This window comes from Phascolarctos cinereus, unplaced genomic scaffold, assembly GCF_003287225.1.
Source record: "Phascolarctos cinereus isolate Bilbo 61053 unplaced genomic scaffold, phaCin_HiC Scaffold_5;HRSCAF=322, whole genome shotgun sequence".
NCBI classification, from domain to species: domain Eukaryota; kingdom Metazoa; phylum Chordata; class Mammalia; order Diprotodontia; family Phascolarctidae; genus Phascolarctos; species Phascolarctos cinereus.
The window spans coordinates 73,875,113-73,891,811 of record NW_027555958.1 but is presented as its reverse complement, the minus strand read 5'-3'; the positions used below and the strand labels follow the sequence as shown (position 1 = coordinate 73,891,811).

Genomic DNA, 16,699 nt, shown 5'->3' with positions numbered 1-16,699 from the left:
TTATTTGATGGGTAGTTCAATTCAACCCGACAAACACTTGTGAAGTACTCTACTAGCTGTTTAAAATGGCAGTTCGTGTATAGGAAAAATAACTTCTGGCTGGGTTAAACAGAGAAGGCTTCAGAAACAGTTGTTTTTTGAGTTGAACCTTACTTAAAGGTTGCTAACTGCTGATACTTGGCAATAATTTTTTTAAACTTTTGGTGATTTGGTAAGTTTTCTTACTAGTTCATAATGTAAGGTTGATGTCTAGAAGAAATACAAGATTTACAAGTTGTTTTAAAACAATTGATGAGTCCTGGGGGATCATTTCTGTCCTCTTTCTTCCAGAGGGTTTATGTACTGCATACCTGGTTGGTTCTTCATTGACCCTCATCAACTCCCTAGGCTGGCATTCTCTTCCTCTTCCCTTGTGTCTCTTGCAACTCCTTCCTCCTTCAAAAAATAGATTAAGTGCCACTTCCTAAAAGAGGCCTTTCCCAACACTCCCCCTCCCCCTCCTTATTAATGCCTCATCACTCCTGAAATACTTTTCACTTATTTATCTGGGTGCCTTTCCCCTCCAAGTAGAACGTGAGCTGCTTAAGGGAAAGAATAGTTTTGTTTCGATCTTTGTAAATATACTCTTAAAACTCAGTACAGTACCTGGCACTTGGCAGGTAGTTAATGAATACTTGTTGACCCGAGTAGACTAACGTACAGCTATCAACTTCCTTCTACCTAGAGCATTCTGATTGTTTGAATACTTTGCATAAATGCTACAGGTGTATACTGATTATCTACTGAGGTCAGGAAAGCATGTGCCATTCTATCTTTGTTCCCAGGTAACTTCTGTGCTTAGAAGGGGTAAGAAGAAGACCTCACAAAACACATTAGTTTGTCATGGCTTGCCACGAGCCACCAAGTTCTGAAAATTACTGTCTTAATATGTTGTAGATCTGCATAGTGGGTTAATGGGCCTATTGATTGGTGAGCTCCAGATGGGAATGGATGTAGCAATGCCGAAGGAAGCAAGGCATGGCCTTCCTTTCACTGTGCACAGTGTGGAGGGTAAATCCATTTTTTTTAAAAAGAGGACAGCAAGTTCGATGAGTCGACAGTGTGACAGAGCAGCCAAAAAAGCTAACGTGATCCCAGGCTGCTCTCAGAGAGGTGTTACAGTCTAGAGAATGGGAGGTGATAATCATGCTGTATTTTGCTCTGTTCAGCCCACATCGGGAGTATTGTGTTCAGTTCTGTGTGCCACGATTTAGGAAGCACAATGAAATGACATGACAAGCTGGATCTGTTCCAGAGGATGACTAGCATCATGAGGGGATTGGAGACTGCCCTATGAGGAGAGGAGGAACTAGGGTTGTTTAGCCTGGAGTAGAGGAGATTTAGGTGGGACTGGAGAGCTGTCTTTAAGTATTTGAAAGGCTTTACTGCGGATGAGAGTTAAGATTTCTTTTTTTCAACATGGTACCAGAAAGCAGAATTAGGAGCAAGAAATGGAAATTTTAGGGAGAAGGCAGGTGTAGGCTTGATATCAGGAAAAACTTCCTGTCACAGTAACAGTAGGTCCTTAGTAAATATTGACTGGCTGGCAATTAGCTATCTTAAAATGGGCTGCTTCAGAAAATATTAGCGTATGGCTCAGTGTGGCCTCAAGGAGTGGTTGGGAGAGTTGACATAGATTCAATGAAACAATGTAGTATTTTACAAAAGACAGTGTGGTGCAGCGGACCTCATCTTGACCATACAGGATTTTTATCCTAGGTCAGCCACTTAACAGTCTATGTGACCCTGGCCTAGTCACTTAAACTCCTTGGACCTCTGTTTCTTCATCTGTAAAATGAAGTCTGGCATAGATGACCTCTAAAGCATTTAACAAGAGCTTAATAAATGTTTCTTGCCTGACTTCTAGCCACAGAAACACGGACTTAATTCGCTCTACATAAATGTGGGCTGTGATTATTAAGGGGGGGGGTCAGGTTGGCCTCCAAAAAAACTTTTGTTTCTTTCGGTTGCAGGTTTGACCCTGATGGCTGGACTTAAGGGAGGAGGAGATTGATGGTGGGGAGCGGCTGCAGGTGATTCTTGCTCCTTCCTCCAGAAAACCTCTGGAGGTGCGCCCGTGTTGGGGCATCATCCCGCCCAGCACTGCAACCTGCTATTATGCTCAGAACTATGAAGGGAATTCCAGACGCAGAGAAGCTTCGTACCAGGAGGCCCAGTCCCAGAGGGCGGAGGGGCGGGAGGCGGGACCCTAGTGCGCGCGTGGCGAAGGCGGCGGCGGCGGCAGCGACAGCGCCCACTCCCCCACCTCCTCGCCGCGGAGCCGCTGCTCTTCCCCCCCCCAACCCCACCCCCACCCCCACCCGCCCCAGCTGCCCGGCCCTGTCGCGCTCCGCTCGGCTCTTTCCGCCGCCGCCTCTCGCTGGCCCGTGCGCTCTGGCACCTTCGGCAATTTCCGTCGGGCCGCGGCCGCCATTTTCTCGCTGCTAGTGTGTCTCGCTGGCTGCGCCGCTCGGTCCTTCTCAGCGGAGCTTTGTCCAGTTCGGCAATGGACGGGTACGTAGCCCGGCCAGCACGGACTTGGCGGCGGGTGGGACGGGGGGACGCGGGGCCCAGAGCTGCCCCGGGGTTCCCTCCATCCCCCTTCCGGCGGGGCCCTGGCTGGAGTGCCTGCGGCTGCCCTCCCCGGACCGGGCTGCCGTTAGCCTCCCCCCCCGCCCTATAGCACACATCCCTCCTCCTCCTCCCTGGGGCGGGCTGGGCTGGGGGGCGGCCGGGCCGGGGAGGGGGCTAGCCCGGGGCCGAGCAGGCCCCGGCGGGACGCAGCGGCGCCCCTGGAGCGGGAGCCCCTCAGGCCTGGGCGGGCGGTGGCGGAGGACGGAGGGAGGGAGGGAGGGAGGCTGCCGCCAGCCCCGGCCCGACCCGCGGGCCCCCGCAGCCTCGGGGAGCGGCCCGGGCCTGGCGCGGTGTGCGAGGCCTGAGCTGGGGTGGGGGTGGGGGTGGAGGCGCGGCCATCCGTCCTCCCCGAGCCAGGCCCCGCAGCGCCTCTCGCCTGCAGGGAGATGCCCGCGGCCGGGAGGGAGCTGGGCCGGCTCCGCCACCGCCTCTGCCGCCAAGCTCCAGAGCGGCGTGTCGGGGAGCTGGGGCGGGAGGCGGGCGGAGAGAGGGAGGGAGGGAGGAAGGAGGAGGGGAGAGCGGCGCGGAGGAGAGCGAAGCAGGGGAGGGGGAGGGCAGATGTCAGACTCCTTTGTTTTCACCCGGGTCTGGTGGGGTGGGGGCTGGGGGGTGGGGAACCGCTAAAAAAAAAAATGCTTTTGTAGGAGCACCCAGACACATCTCAGGCTAGGCCAAAGGGCGCCCAGAAATCAGATCCTCCGAGAAAGGAAAGGGTTTGCGGCAAGCAATTAGTCATAGAGTAGGCAGGGGCCCTCCAGCCTGGGCAGAAACAAGGTTTGGGAGTGTCAACGCAAGGCCAGTTTTATGGGAGCTGATGGCGAATTGACCTCCTAAGAAAAGTGTGGCTTCCTTGAGAACCCGTGTCACCCCCACTCAGGCAGCGACAAGGTGGAAAGGAAACGCTATTTCTAATGTCTCACTCTTTGTGTCTTCTGTAGACACCAGAAGGCTCTAAGACTTGAGTTGGAAGAGGATGTGAGGAGAAAATCACGTAGGGGTTTTTTGGAAGGGTGGTGGTCCTCAATGACAGAAATTGTGGGACCCATTTTTCTCTTTTGGATGGCAAAGTGCCTTTGAACCAAGAAACACTCTTTGGGGTCAGACAAGGTAGTAAAGGAATTTCCCTGGAGTAGTTACATAAAGAAAAAGTTTGCTTTGGTTAGGCCTCTGAAGTTATTTCTTAGATGTTAAGTGATGAAGGTATTAATGTAATTATTTTTAGAGTTAGGAGGGATCTTATGCTATCATCCAATTCAATCTTATCTTACAGATTAAGAAACTGAGGCCTAGAGTGATTAAATGATTTGCTGAGGTTATGCAGTAAGGTAGGGAGTGAGTTGCAGAGCTGGGATTAGATCCTAGAGCTCATGAATCCCAGTGCTTTTTCAACCATACTACACATTGATTTAATGTTTTTTTAAAGCAGAAAGTTATATGTGTTTTAATAGAATAATGCAGAATATCTCTGTAGTTTGTTTTGTCAATAAAGCATCACACCAAGGACACTAGCCTGATTGAGTCATTAGTAAAACTTCTTAAAAGTGATCTCTGTCTAGTGAACCAGATTTATAGTTGTACTGGAAAATGATTGCCCCTCCCCATCTGTTTTTATCTAATTTTTGCCTGTGTAATAAAAATTTGAAACTCATATGAATTGTAAATTATGTGTAGAAATTTTTTAAAAAGTAATTATGATGCTAATTTATGAAAGACTATCAAGATGCTAAAGCCTTTAAATTTTCCTTTACAGCATTGTCACTGATGTTGCAGTTGGAGTGAAGGTAGGGTGTGAACTTGGATGAAAATTACTAATGTGAAAATAGTTATTTTGTTGTGTCATTGAAATACATTATTTTTCTTTTACAAGCAGTTTTTATTTGATCATTTTAAGAACACAGTTTAACTACTCAGACCTATAATAAAACTTAACTAATCGAAAGGTTTTATTTGGATGTTTAAATAAGAAAATTTAAGTCTAATTTTTTTTTTGAGAAGTTATGAGAATTTCATTATTTGGTCATTCATAGGGGAAGGATAAACTAAGGTACTGATTAAGTTTGACAACTAACAACTCATTTGAAAGCACTTTTCCCACAATCCTAGGGTTGGTAATACAACTTGATGAAGAACTTATAGTTCCAGTACTCTCAAGACTTAAAATCTTTTATAATTAACCTTAGGATAACTTGTTATTTTCAACAAGTAAAATACATTGAAAGCCATTTTACTAGCCTTCTTTACAAAGAAGAAGTAGAATGTTTTTAAGGCACAGCAAAGTTCAGGAGTCAACTGTGATTTTGACATTTAGATTTGAAGCTAGTTTGCCTTAAAAAGGAAGGTCAGTATCATTTGTTTGGGTTTCTTTATGGTATAAAGTGTTTTTTATATTTGAAAACTTGATTAATATTTGTTTTAATTTAAAAATGCTGACTTGCCAGGATGCCAGTAATCCCTGCTACTGGGAGAAGCTGAGGTCAGGTGGATGTATGTCGAGTTGGAAATTCTGAGCTGCAGTAGTGGTAAAGCCAATGGGATGTCTGCACTAAATTGGGCACCAATATAGTGATACCCAGGGAACTTACTGAAGGAAGAACCATCCCAGGTCAGGCAAGATAGGGAGACTCCTTCTCAAAGAAAATCTGTCTTATGGTTCTGTCAAGCAGTATTATACATTTGAGAAAGAAGCTTCAGCCAGAAAAGAATTTAGTAGCTAAGATAAACACATGCGAATACAAATGAACTCCTGGGCATGTGTATTTGTATATGAACACTAATGACACAAACAAGAACATAAACAACTCTCTCAAAAACATAAGCCTATGTAGACCTTGTAATTTTTGAGGTTTTTTTAGGAGAATCTTCCTGGCAGCAGCTTGCTTGAAATGATGGTGTGGGAGGAAGATGGAGATAACAGTTGTCTAGCTGTTTCACTCTTTCTCTTAGGTCATTTGAATTGAAAGCTGGCCTCAACTTCCTGGTCATGTAATTAGGATTGGAGGCTACCAGTAGCAGCAATTTAGCGGAGTAGTTATAAAAAGGAATATGATTCCATTCCCCAGTAAATGGTTAAAATTTTCTGGTTTCAGTTTAGTACTTTTGAATAGAAGTATTTTGATCGTTATGCCCAAGGAATATGAATAGATACTGCCAAATTTTAACCAACGTGGTAGAATCGATTCATCCAAATTATTAAGTTACCTGTATATTTATTTTGATGATGCTACTATTGTGCAAAATGATAGCATAACCTTTCCAAGGATTATGTTCTTTGCCATCCCTGGGATTATCCTCAAGGGTAGCAAATATCTCTTTAAAGATGAATTTGATTTTTGGAAACAGGCAAAAGTTTTTCAGAACTAAGTCTTAATAAGGTGGGTGATGAAATAAAGTAATATCTTTTTTGGTCTCAAATATGTTCGTGTATAAGATAATAATTTTCTTGTGAGGCATGTTAACTAGCTCTTAAAACATTTCCCAGAAGTATCAGGATAGAAACTAGACCTGTTATTTTATTGGTATCGAGAACTTCCTGGTAAGGAAGACTCCCTCTATCTGTGCAAGTTGTCCCCTTCTGCAGTTCATGTTCTTGGAGAGTTCGCCTTGAGCATTGAGAAGTTAAATGACTTGCCCAGAGGCTGGATTTGATGTAGGTCTTCCTGGCTTCGGATCTCGCAGAAGTTCTAATAATGTTTTGAACAATGAGCAGCATCAGTGAAAATCGTCTTTCATTGGGTCTGCTTGAAGGGTGACATTTCTTTGTACGTATAAGCAGTGTTATGTTGAACAAGTCTCATTGCATTGTTGTATATACTTTGTATATGCCATGTATACCAAATATTTGAAATGAGGGCAATTTTAAAAAAATTGGCATTCATTGAAGCTTTTGGGGTGAAATTTGCTCTTTTTTTAAAAGCTAACCTGCATGTTCTTCATGAAGGAATTTTGCACTGAACTTTGAAAGAGGCAATAGATAAGATTTGAGAAAGGATGTATTGGGAGAGGATACTAAGATATAGAATTTACTAGAAGATGGAAAGGTTCAGGTGTATCCTGGATGGAGCAAATAGATTTGCCTACTGTGAGAAGATGGACATGACAGATTTTAACAAGGGAAAAAAGCAAAATATAAAATTAAGGGAAAAAAACAAGGGGGAAAGGTAGAATGAGCACTAAGGGTCATAAAGCCCTACAAATCAACATTTCTAACTTATTTGGGAGGCGTTGAAGAAGGAAGGGGAGCAGTAGGGATCTATATCAGAGATTTGAGATTGGGACATTCATGATCAAAATGAGCCTTGAAGAAGATCGTTCTTGCTGCAGTTTGATAGATTAAGAGACTGGAGATATGGCAAGAATATAAGCTTTGGAAGTAGGTTGTATTTGTAAGTATAGAGAGTAAATGATGAAGTTGAGTAAATATAAAGAGGTTCAGCAGGGTAGTACTGATGCATTCTTGTAAATGAGGGAGGATGAAGTTGAGAGGGATCAAAGATAATTCTAGGAATTGAAATCTGGAGAATGGAAAAGTTAATGGCTTTGCTGAAAGTGGAATAAATTAAGGGCCCCCATTTAGGACATATTTTAGGTGGCAATTAGCTACTATCTAAGAGGAGCTGTACTACATATAATTTAAACTTGGAAAAAGGGTAAGAGATTAAGGTTTAAAATAAAAGAATCATAGATTTGGGGTAGTAAGAGGCCTTAGAGGTCATCTAGTCCAAACTGATCAATTTATATATGAGAAATACATACATAGGATTTATGATATAATAAGGTGACCTTTGGGAACAAATGTAATAGAATATTAGACAAACCTGAATCCGAGATTTGAGGGATAGCCACAGCTAATAGAGCAGGAGAATCCAGCACAGAAAATCTAGAATGAATGATCAAAGTAGTGTGAGAAAATGCTTATTAATATGTTGTCTTTAAAACTGAAGTTATACTTGGCATATATTAGCTTCCTGTAATTGAAATTTGATGGAAAATAAGCAAATAAAACATCAAAAGTAATTCCTAATCCTTTTCACTTCAGGTTTTTACCTTTGATGATACAGATGCTTGAATAATTAAGACCATGGTTTAATTCTTTACAGGTGTAGTGCCTCTGTTTTACAGCTGTGGAAAATTTGCTGAGATAACATTTTTCTTTACATTTTTGTAGTTTTGATCTAACCATTGTGCCCTCATTTCCTAAATGACTTTCCTTTATATTGATTGAGAGGAGGTTGGAGTTGTGGAATAAGAAAAAAAAATCTCTGTATACTACAGATATGCTGAATTTTGTCAGGACAGATTTGTCCAATTCTTTATTTTTGTAAGTTACATTTGCAAAGTAAAGTTATTTGAGCTTTCATTTGTAATACTACTATTTTGCCGGTATGAAATGCTTACACATAAATTTATGGGCATATGAGAAAATCAGTATTTGGCAGAGTCATAGTAATTTAATGATCCTGTTCTTCATAGTTCAGTAAAATTATTAAAAGTGATGAGAATAAACCTTCCTTTCATGAATAACTTAGTTAAATACAAGTTTTTTCCCCAAAGAAAATTACTCATTGTAGGTTGCCGATAATTTCTAATGTTTATGGAATCTTTTTGGTTATTTCTAAATTAGTTTGCATTTGAGATGGTTAAAGTGAGAAATTATCAAAGTTGAATACATTTTTGTATCTAATTATAAAATGAGTAAGTGGACATTCCAAAGACTTTCCATGAACAGCATGCTCAGGCATAATGCCAGTAATACTTTCCCTTTCTTTGGTAATGTGTCAGACTCCTGTAGATATGCTTTTTGCTTTCAGCTGCAGAAGTTTGTATCTATCTGCTAAAAGCATCTTCTCACATGCAAAGTATTCTGATCTTGTATTCAAGTTAAGAGTGAAAGGAGTTAGGTGTCTTTGATGGCAAACTTGAAACTTGAAAAGTACAGATGAACTAATTTTTCCCCTCCTAATCTCTTGGTATTGGATTACTTGAGGTTGATTACAGCCAGGAAGTAAAACAGAAGTAAGTAGAATGCAGTGTTAGGGTTGGTAACGAAGGCATATATAGCACTTTACCGTTTTTAAAACTCTTTTTCAAATGTCATTTAATTTTGAGCTTCAAATCAAGATGGGGTGGGTGTCAGCACTCTCTTAAAGAAGAGGAAATAGATGACCTGCCCTTGGTCAGCCTTCTAAACTGTTAAGTGGTAAAGTGGAGACTAGAACTCAGGTCTTTTGATTTTCAAGTCCATTATTTTCATTACATCTCATTGAGGAGGAGCTGTATGGGGCTTAGGGGGAAGGATACAAAACAGTCATGAAGAGAATTCCAGGAAAAATTATGTAATAGAGAATTTAGGATAGTGAAGATGGTTAATATTGTCTTTTGCCTCTTTTGACAATACAATGGAAACAGAAGTTCAGACCTTAAGGGCTTCTTGTTGGAGAGGCAATTGAATATCCGTGGAGTAACTGTGATGTTATCTAAATGGCCTGGGATGGATCCTATTTCTCATAATTGAATATATTTGATGATGGATTAAAGCCTCCAGAATACACAAGGTAGGTGCCAGAGGTGGATCTCCTTGGGATTGCTGCCAACAGCAGATACAGCTGTTATCTGTATTTTCAGTGAGCTTTTAGAAGGAGAGAGCCAGTGAGAGATGGGCTGTAGAAGTTCCATTTTAGAGTGCTTTGTTATGTGACTTCTTTCTCCAGGACAGTTCTGGTGAATTAAGAATCAAAACATAATTCCTCAATTCCCCAAGTAGGAGGAAAAGGGGAAGGCAAAGTCTTATAACACTATTAGGAAGTCGAGTGCTTCTCATAACCTCGTTTGAAATTGTTAGGAGATATCCTGGAAATGATCACTAGAACATTAAGAAATCTTGATTTGACAGATGGAGAAAGTTAAAGGTAGTTAGGTTGATATACTAATTAACTACTTAAAGATGACTGAGAAAGCTTTCTTAGGAAAGAGTGTAGAAGAATAATAGGGTAAGTGTAGCAAGAAAAGACTTAATATTTTATAAGCAATAAGGAGCCACTGGAGTTTGAATGGGGTAGGGGAATGATATCTCTTCTTATGGAAAAACACTTGGTGACTCTTTGGAGGATATCCACAGTGTTTAGCACAGAGTTTAGCACATAGCATATGTTGAATCAATTTGTTTTGATTGATTGTTTTTGTTTTTTTTATACTGTAATAAGTATGTATTGTTTCCTAAGGGAACTGGGGAAAGATTCCATATCATTGTTTGCACAGTCTCATGGACCAGTTAATTGAATTATATCACATACTATAAAGACAACACACTGATCCTCCTTCCCCTTAACCCTTCAGATCCAACCTTCTTGACCCTTCTGCACAGCTTTCCTGTTTCATTAGGAATACAAATACCTGAGCCTGTCCCCCATTTCTTTCTTTCTTTCTTCTCTCTCTCTCTCTCTCTCTCTCTCTCTTTCTTTGTCTCTTTCTTTCTTTCTGCACTTGGAGGTTAAATGACTTGTCCAGGGTCACATAGCTAGTAAGTGTCAAGTGCCTGGTCTGAGACCAGATTTGAACTCAGGTCCTCCTGACTCTAGGGCCAGTGCTCTATCCACTTTGCCACTTACCTGCCCTCTCCCATTTATTTCTGCACAGTTTTCCTATTAGGAACATACATACACATCCCAACCTCTTGTATACTCTCTAGAGAATCTCTCTGGCTTTCAGATTTTCATTCCACAATTTAGTATTGAAAGATCTGTTTGGTGTCCTTTGGTCAACTTGGTCTTTCTGATTTCCTTAAAATTGTACCAAGTGTTGCTTTGGATGGGAAGCATGAAGAAAATTTCATGTGCTTAAGTTGTTTTTATAACATGAACTTGTTAATGTAGTAAAAATGAAAATAAAGGGAAAGATATTGTAGAGAGTAATTGTGTAGCTAAAGTCACGGAGGTGCCCAAGCCCAACTGAATGGGCTTCTGTCCTATCTGCTCATTTTATTCCCCCCCACCCCCTAGTCATTATCCTCTTAATAGGCAGTTCTCTATCAGTATTGTTCCATTCATTACCTCTTCATCCTTCCCTTGCTTTTACTAGCCGGAAGCTCTACTGTGGCATTCTCCCAATATAAACCTATATATAAATTTCTTCTAATTCTGTTATCATCTCCTTTGTCATATTTTTGTGTGTACTCACATTTGTCTATATCCATGTATATGTGTTCCATGTCTTGTGTTGTAAAGGAATTTGGATATGAAAGGAAAAACAAAAGAGAAGAAAAATTTTTTGGTCATTTATATTTAAAATGGAGCAGCTTATACCATGGCTGAAAAAAAAAAGCTAGCAAGAATTAAAAATTAAGGTAATGAGAATAAAGGAGGAGGTGGTATTGCTATATGTCAGTATTTTGGCAGTAATTTATGCCATTCTCCATGTGGTCTCAAATTACTTGTTGAACTGGAGAATGGGAGAGAGAAGAATCTGGTTGAGCCAGGAGGAGGTTGCTGACAGACTCAGGAAGTCTTTACTTGCCAGATGATTTAGAATTAGAAAGTTATAATATTACACATGGGATATAATGTGATTATGCCAGCATTTCTTGATCTTTCCATTCTAATATTAGGTATGGATTGATGACTGGCCACATTTGGCTGGTGGCAAATGTGTTGTATAATTTCTGGTAGTAATATAGTTAGCACAGAGACTGAATTGAGTTTGAAGATAGCAAATGGAAGCATTATTGATGAGGGGTGGAAAGGAAAAAAATAGGGATTTTGGGAAAAAAACTTGGACTTTGGAAATCTCACAGTTTGGAGGTTAGATGAAAACTTCTGGAAAAAAAAAACAAATTTTAAAGTCAAGGTAGTGATAGTTCGTCTTATGGAGATTGCTACCCCATGGAGTTAAAACAAGAATGTTGCAGCTAAATCACAACATTTATTTAATATGTTAAGGTTTGCAAAGTGCTCTATACTTAAGAGGGTCAGGTTGAGATTTGTTTTCCAGATAAGATGCATAAAGAATATAGATTTAAGGTGATAGAGAAGAATTGAACACCTGAAGTGATTAAAAAATGGGCTTAAAAAAGGGGAATGTATTGGTCACTTGATATCTTGTAAAGAGGTAGGGAAAAAGATAGGGAAAGTGGCAAAAACCAATATCCAGAAAACATGGCATTTTCAGAGTTGTGAAGTTTTAAGAGTTCAGTTGGAATTTGGAAAACAGTTTCTTAAGTATATTATAAAGGGTAGTTAGAGTCTATTAGTACTATTGTTACTATAATTTAAATATATTATGGATTTTCAGTCTTCATCCTTCTTTAATTCTGTAGTATTTGACATTTGACACCCTCTTCTCCTGGATACTCTCTCCTCAAATTTTCATGACACTGATTGTTCTACCTTTCTGACTTCTCAGTCGTCTTAGCAGAAATGTTATCCATGTCCTGCCATATGTGGGGGTATAGCCCAGGGCTGTGTAATGGGCCCTTGTCTTTCTTTATACTTTTTCTTAGTTTCCATTGATTTCAGTTATCATCTTTGTGCAGATGACTAAGCATATATCTAGCCTTGATCTCTAGAATTCCAGTCCCACATCCCTCTCTTACTGGTTGGGAAGTTGAACTGGGTACTGTATAACCATATCAGACTCAACATGTACAAAACAAAACTTCATCTTTTCCCCTAAATTTAACCTTCCATCTTAATTGCCCATTTGTGTCATAGGTATCATTCTTCTTTCATTTTGATAGATTAGAAACCTCAGGAATCATCCTTGCCTCTTCCTTTCCCTCCTTTATCCCCCAAGCATTGTCAGTTCTGCCTCCATCACATAGTTTCCACCTGTAAAAGTAGCTTAATAATTACGTCTTCACTTTTTTCCATATCAAAAGATGTAGCTTGATTCATAGTAATAACTACCTATGTGACCATAGACATGTTATTTAAATTCCCTGAGCCACATCTGTAAGATTAAGGAGTTGGGCTAAATGATCTCCGAGGTCCTTTCCAGCTCTAGATATGTGATTTGTGGTCTCATGCTTAATGTGTATGAACTCATCTCACCCCTTAACCTTTTTTTTAAACTTCTGACTTCCTTAATTTTATTGATGGTCCCAACAATCTCCCCAGTCACCTAGCCTTCAGCTTTTTGGTAATGCTGCTTCTACTTCTAGGAGTTTATAATGTGGTGAAAAATTTTGGTTCACATATTCTTTTAGAAGTCCTGTGAGTTTTGTCTCTTGTAATAGCTTTCATCTGTTTACTCACATTATTCCTAATCTATTTTAGTTGGGGCTTTTAATGCTCTCCACCTGGACTATTGAAATAGCCTTCTAATTTGTCTCTTCACATCCTGACCATTCTCCCTCTAATCCATCATATACACACAATACATCTTATTGCCAGAATTGTTTTTCAAGTGAATGGCTATGTATTAGTTGACATTAGATCATGAGCTTCTTTAGGACAGGGACTGTTTTCTTGCCCTTTTTTTTTTGTATCCACAGCGCTTAGCACAGTGCCTGGCTCATGGTAGGTACTTAATAAATGTCTGTTGACTGATTGATGCATGCTACTTCCCTTCTTAAACTCCTTTAGGGTTTCTCACTGCCTAGTGTAGTGTTCTCCACAATTTTCCTATTGATTATTGCAACCAATTAAAAGTTGAACAAGTACCTTCAATATGAACAAGTACCTTCAATATGCTTATGTTGTGGCAGTGTGCATAGGGGGTAAAGGAATGAAGAAAATCACATGTATCCTTTTTTAAGAAAAATATTATTAAAGAAAGTAATGAGCAGTATATAAAATATTAAATTAATATTTTAAAAGGCTATTAAAACACTTGGGCAGATTACACAATTTATATTGACTTTAATAATATCTCTGAGGGGCATTATGACCAAGTGAGGTGACCCTGAAGCCAGGAAGACCTTAGTTAATCAATCCTGCCTGTGACATTTTGACTATGTGACCCTGAGCAAGTCATTTAACCTCTTAGTGCTCACAGTTCTCTAAGACTATATATATGTATGGCAGAGAAAGTGCTAATCTACATTGGATTAGGCAGCAACGATAGGGATTTGTTCTGTGAACTTTGGATGCAGTCAAAGGGCTGCACTTGAGAACCTAGAGGGCCACATGTGGCCTTGAGGCTGAAGGTTTCCCACTCCTGGATTAGGGAGTGTTTCCTCACTTGGCATTTCCCTGTACCAGTGAAATCATAGTTCTGGTCCTTATGCCCATACATTATAAACATGTATTAGTATGGGTCAGCTAGGTGGTACAGTGGATAGAGTGCTGGGCCTGGAGTCAGGAAGACTCATCTTCTTGAGTTCAAACCTAGCTTCAGACACTTCTTAGCTGTGTGACCCTGGGCAAGTCACTTAACTCTGTTTGTGCCTCAGTTTCCGTATCTAGAAAATGAACTGCAGAAGGAAATGGCAAACCACTACAGTATCTTTGCAAAGAAAATCCCAAATGGGGTCACAGAGTCAGGCACAATTGAACATAGTACTATATTAAAAATTATTTACAGTATAAAACCAGCCAAAAATAAAATTTAAACATGAGATAAAGATGAAATAGTATTTGATGTTAGAGTCAACTAGGAGTCACTGGAGTTCATTGACTTAATGCGGTGACATGGCCAGATTTGTGCTTTAGGAAAATTACTTTGGTGTCTGTGTGAAAAACGGCTTGGAAAGGGGAGAGAAGAGGTTGAAGAAATGATGAACTCTAATATAACTCTTTCATCAGGTGAATTGTTCCAGAATTACAGAAATTCCCAAGTGGAGATAGAATACTGTAGTACAGTCTTGCACTGTGCTACATGGTATAGAAGCAGTCCCTGCTTTCAAGTTTATATTTTATCATGGGAAGTAAGGCACAAAAGTAAATACAAAGTATATAGAAAGTAAATTCAAAGTAATTTCAGGAGGTGGTGTTAGTAGTTGGGGATGTTCAGGAAGGGTTTCATTAAGCAGGGTGAGCTTGAGCTGAGCTTTGAAGGGAGCTAGGATTTCTGAGTGAGAGTGGAATGTGTTCCAGGTATAGAAAGCAGCCTATATAGAGACAGAAGAGGAATGTTATTTAAAAAGAACTGCAAGTTGGACTTCATTAGACTGGTCTAGAGTGCAGGGATGGTTGTAATGTTTAGTAAGCCTGGAAAATTAAGTCAGAATCTGACTTCAAAAGACAAAAAGAAGAGGGTTTTTTTTTTTAATCTTAAAGACTATAAGGAACTACTATAGCTTCTTGAGAAGGAGTCATGATCAGACTTGTGATTTAGGAATATCAGTTTGGCAGCCATGGGGAAGATAGATGTGTTCACTTACATCTTTTACAGGGAGTCAGTAATACCCGTGATAACTAACGTTTAGGTAGCATTTTAAGGTTTGCAAATTACTTTACTTATATTAACTCATTTAATTCTCATAATAACTCTGGAATAGGTCTTATTATCCCAATTTTACAGATGAGGAAACTGAGGGTGAGAAGTTATGCGATTTGCTTAGTATCACAGGTAGTAAGTGTTTCAGTCAGGATTTGAATTCTGATCAAGATGTAGTAGCTAGTATCAACAGCTCTTACTTGAGAATTCATTTAATAATGAAAAAATTTGTAACAATGAAAGTCAGTATTCCTGAACATTCTGAAAACATCCTGAGAACAAAAAAATCACATTTTCCCACAGAAATTACATTTTATAGCCATCCTAAAGACATTTGTGGCTGACATGCCACAAACCTGAAATTAATGCCTACTTGTTCTAATAACTTTCGATATTAAGAAAATAGTATTTTTCTTATCAAGTCATTACCTTGAAGTCTAGAGGGAAGGCTTTTTTACCAATTTTTTTTCTCCCCAGTAAATGTGCTTTAGCGTTGTGTATAGTAAATTCATGGTATGTAGCATTTAAGTTCTAGCGCCACAAAATTTTGAGAAGATAATCTGCTTGCCAAAACAATTCAGGGTTATTGAAGAAAGATATTAATACATTAAGCCATGCAGTAATTCTCTTTTTACATTTATGTTTAGATAGACATCTATAATCTTATTAGAAGGTTGAAATTTTGAAATATTTTTCTGTGAACATGTGATTGGTGTGCAAAGGCTCTTTGACTAAATAAACAGTTTATTCAGCCTGTTTGATGCTTGAATGATTTCCAGATCTCAAAGGCCAAAGGAAATAATCATAAAAGTGAATTTATTTCTGGTGAATGAATGAATCGATGAATTTTTAAAAAAGCATCATTAAGTGTTTACTCTGTATAAAGTACTATGCTTCTCTGATTTCTTTGAGTATACCTCTTGTCTTGTTGACCTCCTTTCTTTTCCTTTTTTTTTTAATGGGACAATGGGGTTAAGTGACTTGCCCAGCACCACACAGCTAGTGAGTGTTATGTGTCTGAGCTTGGATTTGAACTTAGGTCCTCCTGACTCCAAGTCTGGAGCTCTATCCACTGCGCCACCTCGCTGCCCCATTGTTGACCCCCTTTCACCAGTCCCTCATTACAGCTCTCTCTTGCACTCCTACTTCATATATACCCTGCCTGAAGTCTTATCATTCTTTTTAAAATTAAGGTTAATCTTTTTTTAGAGAGTTCATGTTGTCTTATGCTGTAATTGTGTGTGTGTGTGTGTGTGTGTGTGTGTGTGTGTGTGTGTGTGTATAAGATACTCTGTTCTCTGAAAATTTGGGCTTTGTCTACTACTAAATTTGTGGATTTAGGGATTGAAAACAATGAAATAGACTGTAACAGAAACATCTTAAAGCACTGTGACAGAGCTTAAGTGTTACTTATAAAGATTTCTTTCCTTATTTCCTACTTTGATGACTCATTTTATCTTTTATATTCCACTGCAGTAGTATTTGGAGGGAAAGTCTACTACTCGAAATTTCAAAGAATTTCAGAACTATGACACTGGTTTTCACTTACCATTTTCCTTCATTTAATCATTGTCATTGTTTAATAATCTTTGTTTTCATTTTGAGACAGCAGATATGGTCATAATACAAGCTAGATGTATGTAGTGCTTTGAGGTTT

General features: G+C 39.6%; 1 protein-coding gene across 6 annotated transcripts in view; it reads left to right on the top strand.

Annotated features, from left to right (window-relative positions):
• Positions 1–2,371: 2,371 nt before the first annotated feature.
• PTBP2 (polypyrimidine tract binding protein 2) overlaps positions 2,372–16,699 on the top strand; it is a 118,117-nt gene continuing 103,789 nt past the window's right edge. For 2 of the 6 annotated variants that reach the window (XM_078155003.1, XM_020999528.2), the window contains exons 1-2: positions 2,372–2,553; positions 4,424–4,454. Coding sequence is in view for 5 of the 6 variants with exons in the window: in XM_020999528.2 (XP_020855187.1) it covers positions 2,546–2,553; positions 4,424–4,454 (39 nt within the window). In the remaining variant the exon portion in view is untranslated. The remainder of the gene's footprint in view (positions 2,554–4,423; positions 4,455–16,699) is intronic. The other 4 variants (XM_020999545.2, XM_020999534.2, XM_020999562.2 and 1 more) reach the window with 2 other exon arrangements.